Source organism: Ovis canadensis, chromosome 13 (assembly GCF_042477335.2).
Source record: "Ovis canadensis isolate MfBH-ARS-UI-01 breed Bighorn chromosome 13, ARS-UI_OviCan_v2, whole genome shotgun sequence".
Taxonomy (NCBI): Eukaryota; Metazoa; Chordata; class Mammalia; order Artiodactyla; family Bovidae; genus Ovis; species Ovis canadensis.
This window is the reverse complement of record NC_091257.1, coordinates 25,021,312-25,045,937: the sequence shown is the minus strand read 5'-3', so window position 1 is coordinate 25,045,937 and position 24,626 is coordinate 25,021,312. Positions and strand designations below refer to the sequence as shown.

General features: G+C 40.1%; 1 protein-coding gene across 4 annotated transcripts in view; it reads right to left on the bottom strand.

Moving 5' to 3' along the window:
• Positions 1-24,626, bottom strand: part of MACROD2 (mono-ADP ribosylhydrolase 2) — a 2,333,538-nt gene that overhangs the window by 12,018 nt on the left and 2,296,894 nt on the right. For 3 of the 4 annotated variants that reach the window (XM_069547113.1, XM_069547114.1, XM_069547116.1), the window contains 2 exons: positions 4,989-5,066; positions 2,087-2,153 (listed from right to left, as the gene is read on the bottom strand). In XM_069547113.1, coding sequence (XP_069403214.1) covers positions 2,092-2,153; positions 4,989-5,066 — 140 coding nt within the window. In that variant the 3' untranslated portion in view covers positions 2,087-2,091. The remainder of the gene's footprint in view (positions 1-2,086; positions 2,154-4,988; positions 5,067-24,626) is intronic. The other variant, XM_069547115.1, reaches the window with a different exon arrangement.

The following is a 24,626-nucleotide window of genomic DNA, read 5'->3' as shown; positions in this document are numbered from 1 at the left end:
TCTGAGCACTTTAGATCATATCACTGAGCTGGGTAAGAAATTACAAAACTCTAATGGAAAACCTGAAGATTTCACCCAGATCATCAGGAATTAACTGATAAATATAATTTGTGATATTATGACTTTGGGGGAAATATACTCTTAATTTTTGTTTTCTAAAAAAAAACCAAAAACATGCTTTTATGCTATGGCCCTCAACAAGTTGACAAAGTATACTTCCGTAAATAAACATGAAACATCTTTTTCTCTCTACCTATCCTTCTAGGATTTGGCTTCTCTAGTTAGATATTCTGTGGATTTGATGACTTACTGCAACTAGATTCCAACTATTTATACTAATCATTATTTAATTTGTTCTTTTTTGTTTCCAAATTGTTTATGCTCTGTATCTATCTCTGCTGTACTACGACTTTATTAATGTTACTAGCTGTATTGCCTATTGTCTAATTTATAAGATTGCCTCTTGTATTACCCTGTGTGTGACCAAGTCTCCAACAAAATCAGTGATGGCTAAAAGTCTTGAGTTAATCCACCATATACACATAACTCTACATAAAATAATTGTAATAGTGCAACTCTAGATATGGGAAGAAGCCACAGGGGAAAACATTTCCTGGATCATAATAGACTAGTAATGCAAGCAATCCAGAGAATTTTAATTATCAACAGGACCTAATCCAAAAAAATAACACATTGAGTGACCTATCAACAGAATATCTGTCTGGTTTAGGAATGAGCCATTCCTAGCACTGGGCCACAAAATTGGTCATGAAATGTCTCCCAAGGCTGGTCAGATTTTGACCAAGGGGAAGCACTGTGAAGGAAAAGTGTTGCCTTCCATATACTGTGGCCCCCACAGTGAGCCCTCAGGATGGAGACAAACAGGCTGCCTCGTGCCAAGCCCTCAATCATTGTAGCCACCCCCAGCGGCGCACCAAGGGGGATTCAGGGTGGGGAAGAACAGGACAGTGGCCCTAGATAGCTCTGGTGCTTAGCAAAGGACTGATTTTAATGAGCCCAGACTCTTGCATCTTCCCATATATAGAAAAGCACTAAATTCATTAATTTGAGATATCTGGTTTTCCTTAATTATCAGCAATCTTTTGGTATTGTGGCTACTTGGTCTTTGTTGCAAAACTCCTATAAATCCAGACTGCTCCCTTACCTCTTTGGAGCAGCCCTTCAGAGCTACTCTGGGCTTGAAGTCCACAGAAAGTCATCGAGTGAGACAAAATTCTCAACTTTTCGGTTGTGTCTTTTTTCTTCAGTCGACAGAGGCAAGGATGTCAACACATCTGTGTGTAGCTCCAGGTAACACACAGTTCATTTATCCCATAGGATTTTTTCACAGTTAAGTATTTTAAGCCAGGAATCAGACTAGCAAACCTGGCTTCTTTCCTTTAATTCTTCTCACCAGCCCTCAAGGTACAAAAAAGGGTAACAGACCACTAGATACACTTTAGTCTTGGCTGAGTGATTTAGAATGTTGGTCTAGAAAATCTCCTAAACATCATCTAGTCCCATTTATTTTCCTGTGGTATTTCCTGGGGCTCATTCAAGTCAACAAACCTTTGTACAGATGTGAAGGTCCACAGGTAGTGGGGTAAGAGGACAAAACATAAGGCAGGCTTCTTTCAGCCCAAACACGCTCAAATGCCTTTTACATTCTCCAGGGCAAAGATTTAGTGTTATGCTTAAAAACAGATATACTAAACAACTCAGCAGGTAGCTTCTGGAAAAGCAATACTTCAGAATCAGCTTGGGGTTGCTGCAATAATTTGTTCACTCCAGGAAGCCAGGGGGTGAGCTAGATGGAAAAATTGTTTTCTTGTCAAAGCTCAGAAAACCAGGGTACTGCACAATCTGGAGACGCTGTAGCTTATCTTTTTCTTTTAAAGATGGTGAGCTTCTAGGGCTAATCCTAGCTCCTTATAATATGTTATTTGGCATAAAGATTTTAAAAGCTTAGCCTGAGCCATGCTGTGGGACTTGATAGAACTGAGGGAAATCCAATATGCCTTTTACAAACAGTTCCTATGGCTGGCCCATTTAATCAATTGGAAATCTCACCACAGAGGCAACTTACCTTAGTTAATCTTCTTGCTGACTCTCTGTTGGGTCATTTACAGGGTCAACCTGACAATTCATGTCAACTGTAACCAGAAGGGAAAACAAAAAGGTTAAATGTTTGTTAAACCCAAGTCTCTTAAATATATTACAATGGCCTATGAATCGCTACATTTCTGACTTCCTATCTTATACCGCTTCTCAATTTGTTTTCATTCATTCATTCAAGATGGGGAGGGCAGCATTGCCTCTTTACTAAACTGTAGGAGCTGTTATCATTTCATACCAGGTTTGGGGGTTGATATTTTGTGTGTATGTATTACACTCCAAGGGAAAACAAAGCCAACCAGATCATCCATGCACAGAGAGGTAAGCGGCTCCATCTGAAACAGCAATGCTAGTAGGCCTGCTTGGTTTGCCAGGTTCTCAATTTTGAAATTCAAAACCGACCCTGAAAACTTGCCAATGCGTGCAGTGGACGCCATGAAACGGAAAAGCAAAACATCTAACCGGATCACACAGCAATGATAAAGCATGCGCATTTACTCCACTGTGTGTATTATTCTATGTAAGTATCTGCATACAAATAGCACACATAATTAATGTCATTGTCCAGAAGGAGCCCAGAACAGGCACAGCAGACACTCTGGAAATTTTCAAGGGTCAGTAAGTTTAATTAGATTGGTATTGCTAAAGCATCAAAGCCCATATTATATACTGAGAGACTTAATATACAGATGAACAATGGCCAGACCATATTTGGCAGTAGAATTCTGACTTCAAAACTCTGCAGCAAGAAGCTCAGAACTTGGTCAGTGACTGAGCTTCCCTGTGTTTTGCTCCATGCTCCCAACACAGGGCCAGCCAGGGAAAACCAAATGTTCTCAAACCAACCAGCCACTTCTGGTTAACCCATCTGGCTTCCCCTTGCCAACAACCTCCTGTCAAGGGTCTTTGAAATCTTCCCTTTTGTTAGATAGAAGTTCCCCACTTCCCTCCTGCCTTTGAGTTGGCCAAACGTAAGTGATAAGAGCTGACACCCACGCTCTGGATATGTAACCTGTTTGTTCTCATTTGGGTAATCTTCATTTGTTTGAACAAAATCAGTCACCCAAATCTCTCTTTCTTGACACAAAAACCCGATACAAGTAAAACAGTGGCAGGTACTGGATTTCACATCCCAAAGAGACTTGAAAGAGGGAATGGCTGGTTGGCAGCCCACCCAACTCTCTCTCAAGGAGGAAGGTTTTAAAAGCAGGTCTCTTTGCTCCTCCTGCAAACACTCCTTGGTTTCCCACCATGTGTGAGCCCACTCTTTACCCCAGGTGTAAACTGGCCAGATACAGCAAGGGTACTCATAAAGACGAATAATGTGTACACTTTCCATCGTGGTCTACAGAGTTATTGTAAGGCTGACCATCTCAGTGTGGACTGTAAAGAATAAAATCTAGGACAGTGTTCCTTATCTGTTCCTTCCTCCAACCCAAGGGTCCCTAGTTCTGAAATCTATTAATAAGTGTTAATAGGAAAAGCATTTGATGAGCCATGTTAAGAAGTTTTTTTTTTTTTTTAATAGCTGAGACTGTGCTCAGTAAACTCTATAGTGAGGACTGAACCTTAGTATTTAACACATTTATGTCCCTTTTATTCAGTGAGAATTGCATGACCTTGGTATTTTTCAGAACATGATTTGTAGAGACCTAGTTAAATACCTAGTTTATAGTGTCACAACCTAGCTGGGAAGGTTTCACTCAGCTGAGTATGACTAACATGGAGTGACTTTTAATGGATGAAATCCGGGGTTTAAAAATCTTATTTTCCTAGATAACGCATGTGCACGGTCAGTCGCTTCAGTCATGTCCGACTCTTTGCAGCCCTATGGACTGTAGTCTACCAGGCTTCTCTGTCCATGGGATCCTCCAGACAAGAATGCTGGAGTGGGTTGCCATGCCCTCCTCCAGGGAAGGGTTAAAAAAATAATCAGTTTGCACTGAGTCAAAGATAGGTTCAAAGATGTTTAGTAGAACATGGGGAATATAGCCAATATTTTGTGATAACTATAAATGGAAAATAATCCTTAAAATTGGATAATTTTAAAAATTAAATTAAAAATCAGTTGGTGCAAAAGAGCTTATAATTAAGGGAGTCAACTAAGGTGAGGGCATGCCTATAGCAGGGTGGAATGCATGGTATAGGAAACTGTTTCAAACTACCAAGTAACTTCTAACAGTGGCTGAAATTTTCTCAAGGTCATTACCAACCCAAACTGCAAGATTTTATATATACATGTTGATAACTGACCAACAATTCTGACTCTCCTAAGCTCTGTGGGCAAATGGAACTGAATATTTAGAAATCATGTGTGCCTAAATAGCTGTTTTTCCTAATGCAAATGATGATATCTCAGAAGGTTTCGAGTGTCATTGTGTGGGGGCAAGGTGATAATATTCCTGAGGCTCACAGTCTTTAGATGCCTTCAAAATGAGACATGACTAAAGAAAGGTTTTTGGAAATTGATAAAGTACTTTTAAAGACTCACTATGTTTCTAGCCAAGCCGTGTGATGTGAGACAGTGAGGTGGAGTCGTGAAATTTTAAGAATAGCCCAGATTCAAGTCAGGCCTCCTATAAATGCTGAGTAGTTCCACATAGTTCACCAGCTAGACTTCAGTTCAGTTTAGCCTTGGCATGACCCACTATTCCCTTGGTACTGTGAAGTAAGATTAAACTGAGGCACATGCTATTTTCTTTTTTTAAAAAGGGCTGTCAATTTTGCCAATTCCTAGTAGAAAGCGGTTTTTGAACTTTACTCTGTTCAAACCGAACATGTTGATTCATAGAACAGCCCCTTTACTCCTAGATTACACAGAGAAAATGTGCCAGGCTTGTGGTTTCGGTGACTCAAATAGCTCAGAAACCTACCATCAGGACTCATGGAGCTCTCTGTGTCACCAGAGCCTTCGCTCTTCACAGGAACTCTAGGTGTGTTCCCGCCTTGAGCTGAAGAAGAAGACAGTCCTTGATTAATAGAGAATTAGAATGTCCTGACTGCCAATTGTTCTGTCACCCTCCATTGCACTCTTAAATTTAAAAATACTCCTGGGATTGAATTTCTTTTGCAGAAGAGGTTAGAGGAGGAAATAGTAGGCTGAGTTGCTTGAATACTTCAGTGCTGTCATATTCTAAATTCTCTTTAATTTGTGAAATAATCACATACATACATGCACAATTTCTCAAATTAGAAAGCAGGTAACATGAAAGCGGGGAAGCTTGGTTTAATCAGAACAACCCACAATTTGAATTTGGGGAAATTTGTGTGTGAGTTTATGTGGCTTTAACTTTGAAGACAGTAAAAACAGAAAATCTATTTTGCCTTAGGCATGCCTGAAAGCTGAAAGATTCATTCTCCTGGCAGTGAGGTTTTTTTGTTTAAACACAAATGAAAGTCTCATTTGTTCCCCTAGAAGACATTCTTGGATGCTGCCATTCTGGACTACCAAGAATCCAGTCTTTAGTTAATTTCTGTTGTAATTTTTCTCTACTCACACAAAAGACGTGTCCTCCATTCACTGTGGCTGAAGCTATATAACACACTTATATGTAGTTGTAAGGACACTCTTTTTCTTTTTCTTTTCATGGTCTGATATCTGTACATACTGCAAATTGATCACTATAATAAGTCTAGTTAACATCCATTTTTCGTTTTGTGAGAAAATTTACGGATAGTCAAAAGGACAATAATCTCTTGCTTCTTAGATATCTATTATGTTTTCACAACTTGAAGAGCCAGGGCATTTGAAAATACAAATAAAGTATTGAAAAACCCATAATTTCAAAGTTTTTATTATTTCTGTACTTAAAAATAGAATATTAAATTGAGTTTCATTACATGAGTACCTATTGAGTCCAGAGTATGTTCAGAGTATGTTCAATCTGATCTTCCTGTTAGTGAAGAGTCAAGGCTAGGAAAGATCCAGTATATAATCTCTTCAAAGGCAGATACCTTCAACTTGCACTTTTGGTAATGATTTACTGAAGCTGAAAATCAAGAAGTAAGGTCACTAATCTCAGCCTGGGTAGATGGAAGGTAGGAAGGTCATTACTTAACAGTGAAGTCACTTTATATTTGAAAACTGAAGTGCAGGTTCATTTAAGTGCAGATACCAAACAAGCTTTGCATCTAATGCTGAGGAAGAAAATTGAGAATCAGAAGTGTGGGAATTTGGGAGATGTCTTCAATTTCTGGCTTGGGAAGATCCCCTGGAGAAGGGAAGGGCAACCCACTCCAATATTCTTGCCTGACGGAGGAGCCTGGTGGGCTACAGTCTATGGGGTTGCAGAGTCAGATATAAGTGAGTGCCTAACACTTTCATTTTTCAATACAGAATAATGTCATATCATTGATAGCATGAGAGTAGATGAGAAAAGTCAGGAATAGGGTAACATAAGAAAAAATGACTCCTGGACAGCTAATTCCTACAAGGACAACATTAAAGTGACTGTGTCCATGAGTTTTTTTCACTAGTACCTGAGGATGAGGTCGGGAAAGCGAAAACAAAACTTGAAACTTCCAACTGGACTTAACATCCTATTTTTCCTCACTGTCAATTCTAGAAAATAGACAATGTTTCAACTGCTCATCAACATATTCCTTAAAGACACAATTACAGAAGAAACCACTGATGGATATTTTTCTAAGCCTGAGAGCAGGGAATCTTTGCTAAGTATCCCTCAAAACAAGAAATAAGAAAAAAAAAATGGAATGTTTGACTTTATATAAACACAGACTTTGAGGTGGGAAAAATTACCATAAGAGACATTTTGAAAAAGAAGTATAAATTGAAAAATATTTCTACCTTTTATCATAGACAATGGATCTATATCTTTGATGAATAAAGTGCTTCTAAAAAACAGAGGTAAATATTAACAATTGGATAGAATATGGAGCAAGAGATCTAACAGGAAGTTAATTAAAAATAAGAATGGCCTGCAGTTATGTGAAAATGTGATTCACTTTGATACTAATGAAAAAAAATACAAGTTAAGATTACACTAAGAAAAAGATTTCTGCCTAAAGTAACTATCATAATGTAGGGTAATACTCCCATCAAGAATAGATAGAGACATTGAACAGATTTGAGAAATTATTTTAAGGCACTAGAGAGCCATTAAAGGAGCTTGAGGAGGTGAAAAATGGTGAACTTGACATTCCACATGTACAAAGAAGTTTAACAGAGCTTCCAGATGTTTTTAAATGAAGTTTGGGGGAGGGGAGAGGGGCAAAACTTGGAGGCCAGGGCCCACCAAAGAAGAGGTGCTCTGATAAGTACCTCAAGTTTTCTTTGGGATTCCCCTGAAGGGTTATACTCTGGGGGCAATGAACTTGAAATAGATCAGTTCTTAAAGAAATCTGAAGACCAACTTTTAATCACCTTAATCTCTGACAAGACTTCAGTGCTCTGCTCAATCCTACCAGCCTTTAAGAAGCAAACATAATCCTCTCTGGAAGAAGATAAAGTCATCCAGAGGCTCAAGTCATCACTACAATTTTTCACACATAGTGTCTGGCATTCAATAAAAAATACCAGTCATTCCAGAAGAACAAGTATGGATCACTGAAAACCAAGACAATAAAACAATATATAGAGACATATTAGAGATATTACTCATAGACACAACTTTAAAATATGGTTAATGTGTTTAAGAATTGAGTGGCAAGAGGGTGAATTCTCATGGTAAAGAAGTTTATCAGATAACTGGACTAAACACTGTATAAAAAAAAGTCAGATGTAAATTCTGGAACTGAAAAATATAATTGAAGTTTAGAATTCAGTAGGTAGATGTGGCAGTAATAAGACACAGCTGAAGAAAGAATTCATAAATTGAAAGCTAATTTAGAAGAAAATATAAAGAATATTAAAGATGAAAGAATATAAAGATGAAAAATACAGAAAAGAATTATTATGATCCCCAAACAAAATTAATGCAAAGCAAACCTCATTCAAGTCAATCATTATAAAACTGCAGAAAATCATGGTTAAACAAAAACTATAAAATTATTTAGTGAGTAAAGAAGGATTCACTTCAAAATAGCAACAATAGGAATTACACATGACATCTCAGTAAAAATCATGGAATCCAGAGACAATGTAATGATATCTTTAAAGTGCTTGAAGAAAATAATATTAATGTAAAATTTCATACCTAATAGTATCTTCTTTTAGACTTCAATTTGAAAATATTTTCAGGGTTAAAATAGTAGACTTACACTGAAGGATTTTGCTATACTAAAAAGAAAAATTCTAGGTAGGTTATAGAACTACATTTGAAAGGTACCATGGAAAAAGACCTTCACATCATCAAGCAAATATTTCTTCAGTTCAGTTCAGTTCAGTCGCTCAGTCGTGTCTGACTCTTTGCGACCCCATGAATCGCAGCATGCCAGGCCTCCCTGTTTATCACCATCTCTCAGAGTTCACTCAGACTCATGTCCATCGAGTCCATGATGCCATCCAGCCATCTCATTCTCAGTCATCCCTTTCTCCTACTGCCCCCAATCCCTCCCAGCATCAGAGTCTTTTCCAATGAGTAAACTCTTTGCATGAGGTGCCCAAAGTACTGGAGTTTCAGCTTTAGCATCGTTCCTTAAAAAGAAATCCCAGGGTTGATCTCCTTCAGAACGGACTGGTTGGATCTCCTTGCAGAGTTCCAGAAAAACATCTATTTCTGCTTTATTGACTATGCCAAAGCCTTTGACTGTGTGGATCATAATAAACTGTGGACAATTCTGAAAGAGATGGGAATACCAGACCACCTAACCTGCCTCTTGAGAAATCTGTATGCAGGTCAGGAAGCAACAGCTAGAACTGGACATGGAATAACAGACTGGTTCCAAATAGGAAAAGGTGTACGTCAAGGCTGTATATTGTCACCCTGCTTATTTAACTTATATGCAGAGTACATCATGAGAAGCGCTGGACTGGAAGAAACACAAGCTGGAATCAAGATTGCCAGGAGAAATATCAATAACTTCAGATATGCAGATGACACCACCCTTATGGCAGAAAGTGAAGAGGAGCTAAAAAGCCTCTTGATGAAAGTGAAAGAGAAGAGTGAAAAAGTTGGCTTAAAGCTCAACATTCAGAAAACAAAGATCATGGCATCCGGTCCCATCACTTTATGGGAAATAGATGGGGAAACAGTGGAAACAGTGTCAGACTATTTTTGGGGGCTCCAAAATCACCACAGATGGTGACTGCAGCCATGAAATTAAAAGTCGCTTACTCCTTGGAAGAAAAGTTATGACCAACCTAGATAGCATATTCAAAAGCAGAGACATTACTTTGCCGACTAAGGTCCGTCTAGTCAAGGCTATGGTGTTTTCTGTGGTCATGTATGGATGTGAGAGTTGGACTGTGAAGTAGGCTGAGCGCCGAAGAACTGATGCTTTTGAGCTGTGGTGTTGGAGAAGACTCTTGAGAGTCCCTTGGAGAATCTGGAAAACATTTAAATTAGCAGCTTTATTTTATCAAAACACAGCACTAAGACTGTGAAATAAACCAGAGTAGAAGAAATTTGCCATATGTATATATATACACACACATATAACACAAGGGTCCTTGTACATATGTGTGTGTGTGTGTGTGCATAAGTATATATAACTCACAATGGACTCGTATATAAAACAATATAAAGGACAAGGAATCCGACAGAAAATGAGCGAGACACAGACAGACATGTCATAAAAGAGGTATCTTACCTGGTCACTTACTTTCTAGAATGACTTTTACCAAACATGGCAGTATTTAAAAGCCTCAGCCTTTTCACTATAAACATAACTACAAAATGTTCTAACTCCTTGGACACCATCAGAACTTCTCAAAACGCAACATAATTGTTATATTTTATAAGATATGATTACTATCGAAGGGACATTGATTGACCTAACACTATTTAAACATTATTTATTTGACTTTCTCCTTGGGGTCACTGTGATGGCATCTAGAAGTACCCGCGGATGATTCTTCCAGGGAATCTCTTTCAGTGTCATGACTATTAATGGTAATAACCTTGATGATATTACTATAGAGAAACCTCTCTGACATCACAGAGAACTTTCTAGCTAACAGGATGCTAGTCAATTGAATAATGCTCAATGAAAATAAAGGAGTATACAAAACACTTCTAAGAGCTGGGTGAGAAAGGAAAAAAGTTGAAGAAAGGAAAACCCAAAAGGCCAATCAGACAGTAAATATTTAAGTCGCTGGCCTTAAGTTTTGTCCTTTCAAACTCATTGTTTTAAAATGTAGTATATTTGTCTGAGAGTTCTCAGGTTATGCCACCATATTGGCAAAGATTAGTATGAAATGTCACAGCATGTTTCAGATCCGTGACAGAGAGAGAAGAAAAATCATATTTGTAGCTCTCTATATTGCCATGTTGTTGAGCAGAGGTCTCTTAGCGCTGCTTTTGAAGATCCTAAGGGTATGATTGGTAGACATTATTCACGTATTTATCACGAGTGTGCATGACCCATGTGCCTGTGGTATGACTATCTGACTATGCGTGTGTGCAGGGACATGCTTATGTGAATGTGCTAGTGCGCGTGTGTATGCAAGTGTATGTGTGTGGCGTCATTTGGCGAGAGGGAAAGAAGAATAACAGACACTTCTTACTCTCATGTATGTGGAACTGTTATTATCCTAAGGGCTTCTCTCCTGCTGGGCAATGCATCTGAGCGCCCCACAGAAATTCCATTTCACACAGACAACAGAATCTGATCAAAACAAAAACTGTCTCTGCAGCCTATTTATTTCAGTTTGCCTGTCCCTCCCCTCATTTTGATTGCTGCTGCTTGGAACACAAACAAGAGGTACATTTCAAGGCTCCTAGCAGGAGATAAAAGATGCTGAAATAGAGAGAGTCTGGGACAGTCAGTACCAGTTCATTTTCAATTACCAACCTCAATTGTCCTCTTCAAAGCCTTGATTATGATAACCTTTTGTAGGTCACTTGCATTACATAAAAAATAATAAATGAAGCAAGTTTTACCACAAAGAAAAGATGCTGAAATGCATACAGAATGCAGTTAACCAAATTTTTAAATACATAAACATAGAGAGATATTAGAGGATTCTCCAAGTTTTTCTTTTGAGATTTATGTTGGCAATAAACTCCATGCAACAAAATGAAGTACAAATAATTATTGTTCAGAATGTGTAGTTCCCTAGGTATCATGACAGCTACAGAAAGCAGAGGTGTCTGGATTCAGTTCTATTGAATTAAACTGGTGTTGAATCAAAGCAAGCATTCTTGAACCATCTTGACTTTTGCCATTATCTATGTTCCAACTTACTCTTAATGTAATGGATTTCCAACTTGACTATTAATGTAATGAATTGGATAATGATTTAGAAAGGCTTACTTCCTATCTTCACCCCTATGGGAGCTGACTTCATTGTTCTTTGACACTGGGCTTGGTTATGGAATTTGCTTTAGCCAATGAGATATTAGCAAAAGTGAGTCAAACAGAGGTCTATGAAATGCACTTGTTCTGCTGGGGTTTGCCCTCTTATGCTCCTGCCTTTTACCCCAAAAAGAACATGCTTCAGGGAAGAGCTGAGTGAATAAGACCTGAAACTCAGTTCACAGCCTGACATCCTTCCTGGCCCAGACTAGATGGGGTTGATCCTCATATCTGTGAACAAAAGAATGAATGATTGGTGTTCTAAGCCTCTGAGATTGAAGGCACTACTGTGGTGACAACTAATGTTTAATAAAGTGAAAAGTGAAAGTCGCTCAGTCGTGTTCAACTCTTTGTGACACCATGAACTATACAGTTCACGGAATTCTCCAGGCCAGAATACTGGAGTTAGTAGTCTTTTCCTTCTCTGGTGTATCTTCCCAACCCAGGTCTCCTGCACCGCTGGTGAATTCTTTAACAGCTGAGCCACCAGGGAAGCCTAAGAATACTGGAGTGGGTAGCCTATCCCTTCTCCAGTGGATCTTCCTGGCCCAGGAATCGAACCAGGGTCTCCTGCATTGCAGGTGGATTCTTTACCAACTGAGCTATCAGAGAAGCCCAATGCTTAATAATATGTTTTTAATTGACTCTGCCTTAACATTGCTTCTTAATTTTGTCCCATAGCAATTACAGCTATAAAACTGTGAGCTTAATTTGTGCCTAATTTTTTCACACATAATAATGTGTTAGCTTTGGTATCACCTAAAATCATCTACAGAACTGACAGGGATAAAGTAGGATAGTTAAATAGTTTAAAACTCCCACTAGAGGGAATTTGAAGGGAGTTTGGGAAATTCTTGTAAACTAATGAAGCCAGTAACCTAGCAACAATCTACACTTCCTTGAAGGAAGGCCAGCTACATTCAAGCACCAGGCACACTCAGCCACAAGTCCTGAGTTAAACACACAAGAGGACTTCCCTGGGGGTCCAGTGGTTAGCAGTCTGCCTGCCAGTGCAGAAGACACAGGTTTGACCCCTGGTCTGGGAAGATTCCATATACCATGGGGCAACCAAGCCTGTGTACCTCAACTGCTGACGCCGTTGTGCCTTAAAGCCCATGCTCTGCAACAAGAGAAGCCACTGCAATGAGGAGCTGGTGCACCACGACTAGAGAGGAGCCCGCTCCTGACAGCTAGAGGACGCCTGCACTCAGGGAAGATCAATGAAGATTCAGCACAGGCATCAAATGGATAAATGCACGACAACAAGTGTGTGCTCTGAATCTCGTTAATGGTCCTTGAAGAGTTGCATTTCTGCATGTAGCCAAGACAGGAATATAGGTGAAAGGGGGAAGAAACTAGGTGAAAGGGGACATTACACTGAAACCTGAGATGAATTATCATACTAGAATCTGTCACCAGCCTTTTGGTAATATACGTATGATTTTAATAGCCCCATGACACTCCCAGCTAGGCCATATGGGTCAAAGGAGGAACTAATGATGTAAACCTTGACATCTATCCAAAAATGAGGAAGAAGGCGGTCTTCTCCCCGCCTCTCCACTTTTTCTCTGATTATAAAAATTTAGCCCTCTTTGTTTTCAGGGCTGTGCTGCCTTGCTTGCCTGCTTTTATCTCTCACAAGCATCCTATGCTAATAAACTCTCTTGTTTGCCTATCACTTTGCCTCATGCTGAATTCTTTCTGTGACAAGACTAAAGAACCTGAGCTTTGGGAAGTTCTGACACCAGGGGAACAGTTTCAATGAAAAGACAATGAGTTTGAGTCCCCTCCTAGTTGGGGATCCTGGGTTCAAGTCCCAATCTGAATTTTGGCTGGGTTGGAGCTCCATCTCAGAAAGACTGCGGTTTTAGAACTACAAGTCGTGTTTGTATGAAATTTTGAAAAACACAGAGTTAATCTATACAGATTAGAAGTCCATTTACAGGCTAAAGTCTATTGCCTAAAATGGAATAAAACTGGTCAGAGTTAAGGCATTTGTCACATATATTTAACTTCCAAGCTCAAATGGAAGGAAGCAATTATTCCACGTGCATAAACACCAATTTGTGTTGTTTTCAAGCAACAGATTGTTAGGGGAGATGATCTCCATTAGACCTTAGAGTGCCAAGTTCACTTTCTAGGTATAGAATCCAAGTGCAACTAAGCAGAAGGAGATCAGAGACCAACTTAGGCAGGAAGAACAGAGTGTCAGTGAAAAGACGGAACTTAAGGAGAAACTGAGTCTGTGATATGCTGTGCGGTCATGATGCTTTCCCACAAACTGCTCTTTATAATCAAGGCACCGACATTATTTAAAATGATCATAAAAGTCAGTGATGTGACTCCTCTTACTGACGTGGTTCCAAGAGCTGTAAAATAAATATATTTAGCCCAAGAAAAAAGTTCCAGTCCTTAGTAACGGCATGGGCTTATCTATTTACATCGCTGCTTGAGGAGCATCCAGGTTTCACTTCCAAGTGTTTTGTGATAATGTGATAAGGGTACAGAGGGTAAACACCACTCCTAGGAAAATTCATACAAAGTAAAGGGAAGCAAAATAAACCATGCAGCCTTTATTAATAACAAAGATTACTACCCACTCTTTCTACAACAAATGACACACAGCAAGCCATGATTCCAGCCTCCACAAATTCCTTCTCTCTGTTGGATATGCCTTTGTTTTGCTTTTTGTAACTTCCTGTTTGTTACTCATGACAGATTCTGAACCTCAGGACTGTCTATTTCTGGCCACCTTTCTGAGAAGTGCAACATTAGTGGCAGCGGATGGATGGCGTATAACATGCAAACCCTACTGGGACTCCTTAGGGAACGAAGGGGGCTCCTCCTTCAGGGGGGTTTCACCTGGGACTCTCCAGTACCACCTCCTCTGCTTCCTGCTTACACCAGAGATCTTGACTTATTTTCTCTTTCATGCTCTATTTGGTGAAATTCCTCTTTTAAAAAATTTCTCATACAAGTAATTCACTTCAGGTCAATTCAGTCGCTCACTCGTGTCCAACTCTTTGTGACCCCATGAATCGCAGCACTCCAGGCCTCCCTGTCCATCACCAACTCCCGGAGTTCATTCAGACTCCTGTCCATTGAGTCAGTGATGCCATCAGCCATCTCATCCTCTGTCATCCCCTTCTCCTCCTGCCCCCAATCTCTCCCAGCATCAGAGCCTTTGCCAATGAGTCAACTCTTCGCATGAGGTGGCCAAAGTACTGGAGTTTCAGCTTTACCATCATTCCTTCCAAAGAAATCCCAGGGTTGATCTCCTTTAGAATGGACTGGTTGGATCTCCTTGCAGTCCAAGGGACTCTCAAGAGTCTTCTCCAACACCACAGTTCAAAAGCATCAATTCTTCAGCACTCAGTCTTCTTCATAGTCCAACTCTCACATCCATACATGACCACTGGAAAAACCATAGCCTTGACTAGATGGACCTTTGTTGGAAAAGTAATGTCTTTGCTTTTGAATATGCTATCAGGTTGGTCATAACTTTTTTTCCAAGGAGTAAACGTCTTTTAATTTCATGGCTGAAATCACCATCTGCAGTGATTTTGGAGCCCCCCAAAAATAAAGTCTGACACTGTTTCCACTGTTTCCCCATTTATTTCCCATTAAGTGATGGGACCGGATGCCATAATCTTTGTTTTCTGAATATTGATCTTTAAGCCAACTTTTTCACTCTCCTCTTTCACTTTCATTAAGAGGCTTTTTATTTCCTCTTCACTTTCTGCCATAAGGGTGGTGTCATCAGCATATCTGAGGTTATTGATATTTCTCCCGGCAATCTTGATTCCAGCTTGTGTTTCTTCCAGTCCAGCATTTCTCATGATGTACTCTGCATATAAGTTAAATAAGCAGGGTGACAATATACAGCTTTGACGTACTCCTTTTCCTATTTGCAACCAGTCTGTTATTCCATGTCCAGTTCTAACTGTTGCTTCCTGACCTGCATATAGGTTTCTCAAGAGGCAGGTCAGGTAGTCTGGTATTCCCATCTCTTTCAGCATTGTCCACAGTTTATTATGATCCACACAGTCAAAGGCTTTGGCATAGTCAATAAAGCAGAAATAGATGTTTTTCTGGAACTCTCTTGCTTTTTTGATGATCCTATGGATGATGGCAATTTGATCTCTGGTTTCTCTGCCTTTTCTAAAACCAGCTTGAACATCTGGAAGTTCACGGTTCACGTATTGCTGCAGCCTGGCTTGGAGAATTTTGAGCATTACTTTACTAGCATGTGAGATGAGTGCAATTGTGTGGTAGTTTGAGCATTCTTTGGCATTGACTTTCTTTGGGACTGGAAAGAAAACAGATATTTTCCAGTCCTGTGGCCACTGCTGAGTTTTCCAAATTTGCTGGCATATTGAGTGCAGCACTTTCATAGCATCATCTTCCAGGATTTGAAATAGCTCAACTGGAATTTCATCATCTCCACTAGCTTTCTTTGTAGTGATGCTTTCTAAGGCCCACTTGACTTCACATTCCAGGATGTCTGGCTCTAGGTGAGTGATCACACCATCGTGATTATTTTGGTCTTGAAGATCTTTTTTGTATAGTTCTTCTGTGTATTCTTGCCACCTCTTCTTAATATCTTCTGCTTCTGTTAGGTCCATACTATTTCTGTCCTTTATCGAGCCCATCTTTGCATGAAATGTTCCCTTGGTATCTCTAATTTTCTTGAAGAGATCTCTAGTCTTTCCCTTTCTATTGTTTTCCTTTATTTCTTTGCATTGATCGCTGAGGAAGGCTTTCTTATCTCTCCTTGCTATTCTTTGGAACTCTGTATTCAAATGGGTATATCTTTCCTTTTCTTCTTTGTTTTTTGCTTCTCTTCTTTTCACAGCTATTTGTAAGGCCTCCCCAGACAGCCATTTTGCTTTTTTGCATTTCTTTTCCATGGGGATGGTCTTGATCCCTGTCTCTTGTACCATGTCATGAACCTCAGTCCATAGTTCATCAGGCACTCTATCAGATCTAGGCCCTTAAATCTATTTCTCACTTCCACTGTATAATCATAAGGGATTTGACTTAGGTCATACCTGAATGGTCTAGTGGTTTTCCCTACTTTCTTCAATTTAAGTCTAATTTGGCAATAAGGAGCTCATGATCTGAGCCACAGTCAGCTCCTGGTCTTGTTTTTCTTGACTGTATAGATCTTCTCCATCTTTGGCTGCAAAGAATATAATCAATCTGATTTCAGTGTTGACCATCTGGTAATGTCCATGTGCAGTGTCTTCTCTTGTGTTGTTGGAAAAGGGTGTTTGCTATGACCAGTACATTTTCTTGGCAAAGTCTATTAGTCTTTGCCCTGCTTCGTTCTGTATTCCAAGGCCAAATTTGCCTTTTACTCCAGGTGTTTCTTGACTTCCTACTTTTGCATTCCAGTCCCCTATATGAAAAGGACATTTTTTGGGGGGGTGTTAGTTCTAAAAGTTCTTGTAGATCTTCATAGAACCATTCAACTTCAGCTTCTTCAGCATTACTGGTTGGGGCATAGACTTGGATTACTGTGAGATTGAATGGTTTGCCTTGGAAATGAACAGAAATCATTCTGTCGTTTTTGAGATTGCATCCAAGTACTGCATTTCAGACTCTTTTGTTGACCATGATGGCTACTCCATTTCTTCTAAGGGATTCCTGTCCGCAGTAGTAGATATAATGGTCATCTGAGTTAAACTCACCCATTCCAGCCCATTTTAGTTCGCTGACTCCTAGAATGTCAACGTTCACTCTTGCCATCTCTTGTTTGACCACTTCCAATTTGCCTTGATTCATGCACCTGACATTCCAGGTTCCTATGCAATATTGTTCTTTACAGCAAAGAACCTTGCTTCTATCACCAGTTACATCCACAGCTGGGTATTGTTTTTGCTTTGGCTCCATCCTTTCATTATTTCTGGAGTTATTTCTCCACTGATCTCCAGTAGCGTGTTGGGCACCTACTGACCTGCAGAGTTCCTCTTTCAGTGTCCTAATATTTTGCCTTTTCATCCTGTTCATGGAGTTCTCAAGACAAGAATACTGAAGTGGCTTGCCATTCCCTTCTATTTGTTATTGGCCTGCCATTCCTTTAGCAGTTTCCTCCCAGCAAGAGATACTAATATAGAGAATCACAGTGAGTTTCCTGTCTCTTGGGGGAAATGAGGAGTGAGGGTGGTCATGGCTAGCTTCATGCACTTGTGGAAATTTCCCTGGGCTGCTTCTCTCCCAGTTGGGCAAGTAAATGGTAGCTGGCGGTGGTGGTGAAGTAGTGTCTGACTCTTGCGACCCTATGGACTGCAGCCCACTATGCTCCTCTGTGCATGGGATTTCCCAGGCAGGAATACTGGAGTGGGTTGTCATTTCCTCCTCCAGGGGATCTTCCCAACCCAGGGATTGAACCTGAGTCTCTTGTGTTTCCTGCATTGGCAGGTGCATTCTTTACCACTAGCCCCACCTGGGAAGCCCCTAATCACTCAGTCATGTCCGACTCTTTGTGACCCCATGGACTGTAGCCCACCAGGCTCCTCTGTCCATGGGATTCTCCAGGCAAGAATACTGGAGTGGGTTGCCATTTCCTTCTCCAAATGGTAGCTAGGAACACCCTATTCAGGATTGTTTCAGTCTACTAGAGTGAGGGGGAAGGTTGGAGGTAACCAGGCTCATGCCTTCTTTTTGCTGTGGCTACCAGCCCATTCTTTGGGTTCATTTGTTTTTGTTTGTATTCTTCCTTTGCTTGTTATACTTACCTGTGTTCATATCATTATGTCTAGGTGACTAAGGTTTAAAGCCTGCCTTCATATCACCATCTTAAACCCAAGAGCAGGTACATAGACTCTTTTGATTTGTGGGACAGTGTATTCACTCTGGGTGTCTCACATACATAGCCTTTGTCAATAGCAGGTTTGGGGAATATTTATTAAAGAAAAGCTCTGATCAGACAATGTTATGGACTGAATATTTGTGACGCCCACCCAGATTCATATGTTGAAGCCCCAACTGGTAATGTGACTGTATTTGGAAATCAGGCCTTTATGGAGGTAATTTAGGTTAAATGAAGTCATAATACTGAGGCCCTAGTGCCGAAGAATTGATGCTTTTGAACTGTGGTGTTGGAGAAAACTCTTGAGAGTCCCTTGGACAGCAAGGAGATCCAACCAGTCCATTCTAAAGGAGATCAACCCGGGATTTATTTGGAAGGAATGATGCTAAAGCTGAAACTCCAGTACTTTGGCCACCTCATGCGAAGAGTTGACTCATTGGAGAAGACTTTGATGCTGGGAGGGATTGGGGGCAGGAGGAGAAGGGGATGACCGAGGATAAGATGGCTGGATGGCATCACTGAGTCGATGGATGCTACTCTGAGTGAACTCCGGGAGTTGGTGATGGACAGGGAGGCCTGGTGTGCTGCGATTCATGGGGTCGCAAAGAGTCGGACACAACTGAGTGACTGAACTGAGCTGAACTGAACTGAAGAAGAGGGACATTTCTCTCCCTTTGCTGAATGAGGACACAGTGAGAAGGGGGACCACCTGCAGGCCAGGAAGAGAGCTCCTGCCAAAATCCGAATCAGCCCAGCGCCTGGATTAGAACTTCCCAGTCCCGTGAGAGAGTAAACGTCTGTTGTTTAAGACTCCCAGTCTGTGTTTGTTTGTTTTTTTAATGACAGTAAGATATACTCAATTTACAACTAGTTCACATTTCTTTGGAACAAAGGTACAATTGTAAACCATCTACACCGCATTTAACCTATTTTCTCTCAAAGAACCCCAATCATAAAGTTGCTACTTGACCACTCTACCTGTGGTGATCACTTGTAGACACATGCCTTTGGCTCCCTCTCCAAAGCCAAATAATGAATGACTATTCTCAACAGTGAAAAACTGAAAGCATTTTCTTTAAGATTAGGAACAAGACAAGGATGTCCACTCTTGCCACTTTTACTCAACATAGTTTTGGAAGTCCTAGCCACAACAATCAGAGAAGAAAATGAAATAAAAGGAATCCAAATTGGAGAAGAAGTAAAACTGTCACTGTTTGCAAATGACCTGATATTATACACTGAAAATCCTAAAGATGTTACCAGAAAACTATTAGATTTCTTCAATGAATGTGGTAGAGTTGTAGGATACAAAATTAATACACAGAAATCTCTTACATTACTATATACTAACATTGAAAAATCAGAGAAATTAAGGAAACAATTCAATTTACTATCACATCAAAAAGACTAACGTACCTAGGAATAAACTTACCTAAGGAGGTAAAAAACCTGTACTCAGAAAACTATAAGATACAGATGAAAAAGATCAAAGATGACATGAACAGGTGAAGAGATATACCATGTTCTTGGATTGGAAGGATCAATATTATCAAAATGACTATACTACCCAATTTAATCTACAGATTCAATGCAATCCCTATCCAATTACCAATGGATTTCACAGAATTAGAACAAAAAATTTTACAACTTGCATGAAAACCCAGAAAACCCCTAATAGCCAAAGGAATCAATGGAGCTGGAGGAATCAGGCTTCCCTGACTTCAGGCTATATTACAAAGCTATAGTAATCAAAACATTATGGTACTGGCGCAAAAACAGAGATACATATCAATGGAACAAGATAGAAAGTCCAGAATTAAACCCAGGCACCAATAGGTACCTCAAGTATGACACAGGAGGCAAGAATATACAATGGAAAAAAAGATAATATCTTCAATAAGTAGTGCTTGGAAAACTGAACAACTACATGTAAAAGAATGACATTAGAACATTCTCTAACACCATACAGAAAAATAAATTCAAAATGAGTTAAAGACCTAAATGCCAGACCAGAAACTATAAAACTCTTAGGGGAAAACATAAGCAGAACACTGACATAAATCACAGCAAGATCCTCTATGACCCACCTCCTAGAGTAATGGAAACAGAAAGAAACAAATGGGACTTAACTACACTTAAAAGCTTGTGCAAGCAAAGGAAACTATAAACAAGGTGAAAAGACAACCCACAGAAGGGACGAAAATAATAGCAAATGAAACAAGTGACAAAGGACTAGTTTCCAAAATATACAAGCAGCTCATGTAACTCAGTACAAGAAAAACAAACAACCCAATCAAAATGTGGGCAGAAGATCTAAACAGATATTTCTCCAAAGAAGACATACAGATGGCTAAATAAACACATGAAAAGATGCTCAACATCATTCATTGTTAGAGAAATGCATATAAAAACTACATGTACCCCAACGTTCAGTGCAGCACTAGTTACAATAGCTGGGACATGGAAGCAAGATAGATGTCCATAAGCAGATGAGTGGATAAGGAAGTTGTGGTACATATACACAATGGAATATTACTCGGCTATAAAAAGGAATGCATTTGAGTCCATTCTAATGAGGTGGATGAACTGAGAGCTTATATAGAGTGAAGTAAGTCAGAGGATGAGATGGCTGGATGGCATCACTGACTCAATGGATGTGAGTCTGAGTGAACTCTGGGAGCTGGTGATGGACAGGGAGGCGTGGTGTGCTGCCATTCATGGGGTCACAAAGAGTTGGACATGACTGAGTGAATGAACTGAACTAAACTGACTGAAGTCAGAAAGAGAAAGACAAATACTGTATATTAATGCATATATACAGAATCTAGAAAGATGGTACTGATGATCCTACATACAGGGCAGCAAAGGAGACACAAACAGACTTTTGGACTCAATAGAAGAGGGTGGGATGATTTGAGAGAATAGCATTGGAACATATACATTACCATAGGTAAAATAGATGACCAGTGCGAGTTTGATGCATGAAGCAGGGCACCCAAAGCTGGTGCTCTGAACAACCTGGAGGGGCAGGGTGTAGAGGGAGGTGGGAGGGGTTTCAGGACGGATGGGACACATGCATATCTACCTGTATCTATGGCCGATTCCTATTGATGCATGGAAAAAGCCATCACAATATTGTAATTATCCTCCAATTAACACAAATCTAAAAATAAGATGGATTTAAAGGACAAGAAAACAGCAACAACAACAATGAGGTATCACCTCACACCAATCAGAACAGTCATCATCAAAAAATCTGCAAACAATAAATGCTGGTGAGGGTGTGGAGAGAAGGGAACCCTTTTGCACTGTTAGTGGGATTGTAAATTGATATAGCCACTATGGAAGACAGTATGGGGATTCCTTGAGAAACGAGGAATAAAACTACCATATGACCCAACAATCCCACTACGGGACATATACCCTAAGAAAATGATAATTGAAAAAGACACATGCACCTCAATGGTCACTGTAGCACTATTTACAATAGCTAGGACATGGAAAAAACCTAGATGTCCATCGACAGATGAATGGATAAAGAAACTGCGGGACATACATGCAATGGAACACTTCAGTTCAGTCGCTCAGTCTTGTCAGACTCTTTTGACCCCATGGACTGCAGCACGCCAGGCCTCCCTGTTCATCTCCAACTCCCGGAGTTTACTCAGACTCATGTACATTGAGTTGGTGATGCCATCCAACCATCTCATCCTCTGTCGTCCCCTTCTCTTCCCACCTTCAATCTTTCCCAACATCAGGGTCTTTTCAAATGAATCAGTTCTTTGCATCAGGTGGACAAAGTATTGGTGTTTCAGCTTCAGCATCAGTCCTTCCAGTGAATATTCAGGACTGAATTCCTTTAGGATGGACTGGTTGGTCTTGCTATCCAAGGGACTCTAAGAGTCTTCTCCAACACCACAGTTCAAAAGCATCAATTCTTTGGTGCTCAGCTTTCTTTATAGTCCAATTCTGACATCCATACATGACTACTGGAAAAACCATAGCTTTGGCTAGATGGACCTTTGTTGGCAAAGTAATGTCTCTGCTTTTTAATATGCTGTCTAGGTTGGTCATAACTTTTCGTCCAAGGAGCAAGGGTCTTTTAATTTCATGGCTGAAGTCACCATCTGCAGTGATTTTGGAGTCCCCCAAAATAAAGTCTGTCACAGTTTCCACTGTTTCCCCATCTAATTGCCATGAAGAAATTGGACCTGATACCATGATCTTAGTTTTCTGAATGTTGAGTTTTAAGCCAGCTTTTTCACTCTCCTCTTTCCCTTTCATCAAGAGGCTCTTTAGTTCTTCACTTTCTGCCATAAGGGTGCTGTCATCTGTATATCTGGGGTTACTGATATTTCTCCCAGCAGTCTTGATTCCAGCTTGTGCTTCATCCAGTCGAACATTCCTCATGATGTTCTCTGCATATAAGTTAAATAAGCAGGGTGACAACGTACAGCCTTGATGTACTCCTTTTCCTATTTGGAACCAGTCTGTTGTTCCATGTCCAGTTCTAACAATTGCTTCCTGACCTGCATATAGGTTTCTCAAGAAGCAGGTCAGGTGGTCTGGTATTCCCATCTCTTTCAGAATTTTCCACAGTTTATTGTGATACATGCAGTCAAAGGCTTTAGCATAGTCAATAAAGCAAAAGTAGATGTTTTCCTGCAATTCTCTTGCTTTTTCCATGATCCAGGGGATGTTGGCAACTTATTCTCTGGTTCCTCTGCCTTTTCTAAATCCAGCTTGACCATCTGGAAGTTCATGGTTCACGTACTGTTGCAGCCTGACTTGGAGAATTTTGAGAATCACTTTGCTAGCACGTGAGGTGAGTGCAATTGTGCGGTAGTTTGAGCATTCTTTGGCATTGCCTTTCTTTGGGATTGGAATGAAAACTGACCTTTTCCTGTGGCCACTGCTGAGTTTTCCAAATTTGCTGGCATATTGAGTGCAGCACTTTCACAGCAGCATCTTTCAGGATTTGAAATAGCTCAACTGGAATTCCATCACCTCCGCTAGCTGTGTTCGTAGTGATGCTTCCTAAGGCCCACTTGACTTCATATTCCAGGATGTCTAGCTCTAGGTGAGTGACCACACCATTGTGGTTATCTGGGTCATGAAGTTTTTTTGTATAGTTCCTCTGTGTACTCTTGCCACATCTTCTGTTTCTGTTAGGTCCATACAATTTCTAACCTTTATTGTGCCCATCTTTGTATGAACAGTTCCCTTTGTATGTCTAATTTTCTTGAAGAGATCTCTAGTCTTTCCCTTTCTGTTGTTTTCCTCTATTTCTCTGCATTGATTGCTGAGGAAGGCTTTCTTACCTCTCCTTCCTATTCTTTGGAACTCTGCATTCAGATGCATATATCTTTCCTTTTCTCCTTTGCCTTTCCCTTCTCTTCTTTTCATAGCTATTTGTAAGGCCTCCTCAGACAACCATTTTGCCTTTCTGCACATCTTTTTCTTGGTGATGCTCTTGATATCTGCCTCCTGTACAGTGTCACAAACCTCCATCCATAGTTCTTCAGGCACTCTGTCTATCCGATTTAATCCCTTAAATCTATTTGTCATGTTCACTGTATAATCATAAGGGATTTGATTTAGGTCACACCTGAAAGCTCTAGTGGTTTTCCCTACTTTCTTCAATTTAAGTCTGAATTTGGCAATAAGGAGTTCATGATCTGCGCCACAGTCAGCTCCTGGTCTTGTTTTTGCTGATTGTATAGAGCTTCTCCATCTTTGGCTGCAGAAAATATAATCAATCTGATTTCAAAATTGACCACTTGATGATGTCCATGTGTAGAGTCTTCTCTTGTGTTGTTGGAAGAGGGTGTTTGCTATGACCAGTCTGTTCTCTTGGCAAAACTCTGTTAGCCTTTGCCCTGCTTCATTCTGTATTCCAAGGCCAAATGTGCCCATAACTCCAAACATTTCTTGACTTCCTATTTTTGTATTCCAGTCCCCTATAATGAAAAGGACATCTTTTTTGGTTGCTAGTTCTAGAAGTTCTTATAGATCTTCATAGACCCGTTCAACTTCAGCTTCTTCAGCATTACTGATTGGGGCATAGACTTGGATTACCGTGATATTGAATGGTTTGCCTTGGAAATGAACAGAGATCATTCTGTCGTTTTTGAGATCGCATCCAAGTACTGCATTTCAGACTCTCTGTTGACTCTGAGGGCTACTTCATTTCTTCTAAGGGATTGCTGCCCACAGTAGTAGATATAATGATCATTTGTGTTAAATTCACCCATTCTAGTCCATCTTGGTTTGCTGATTC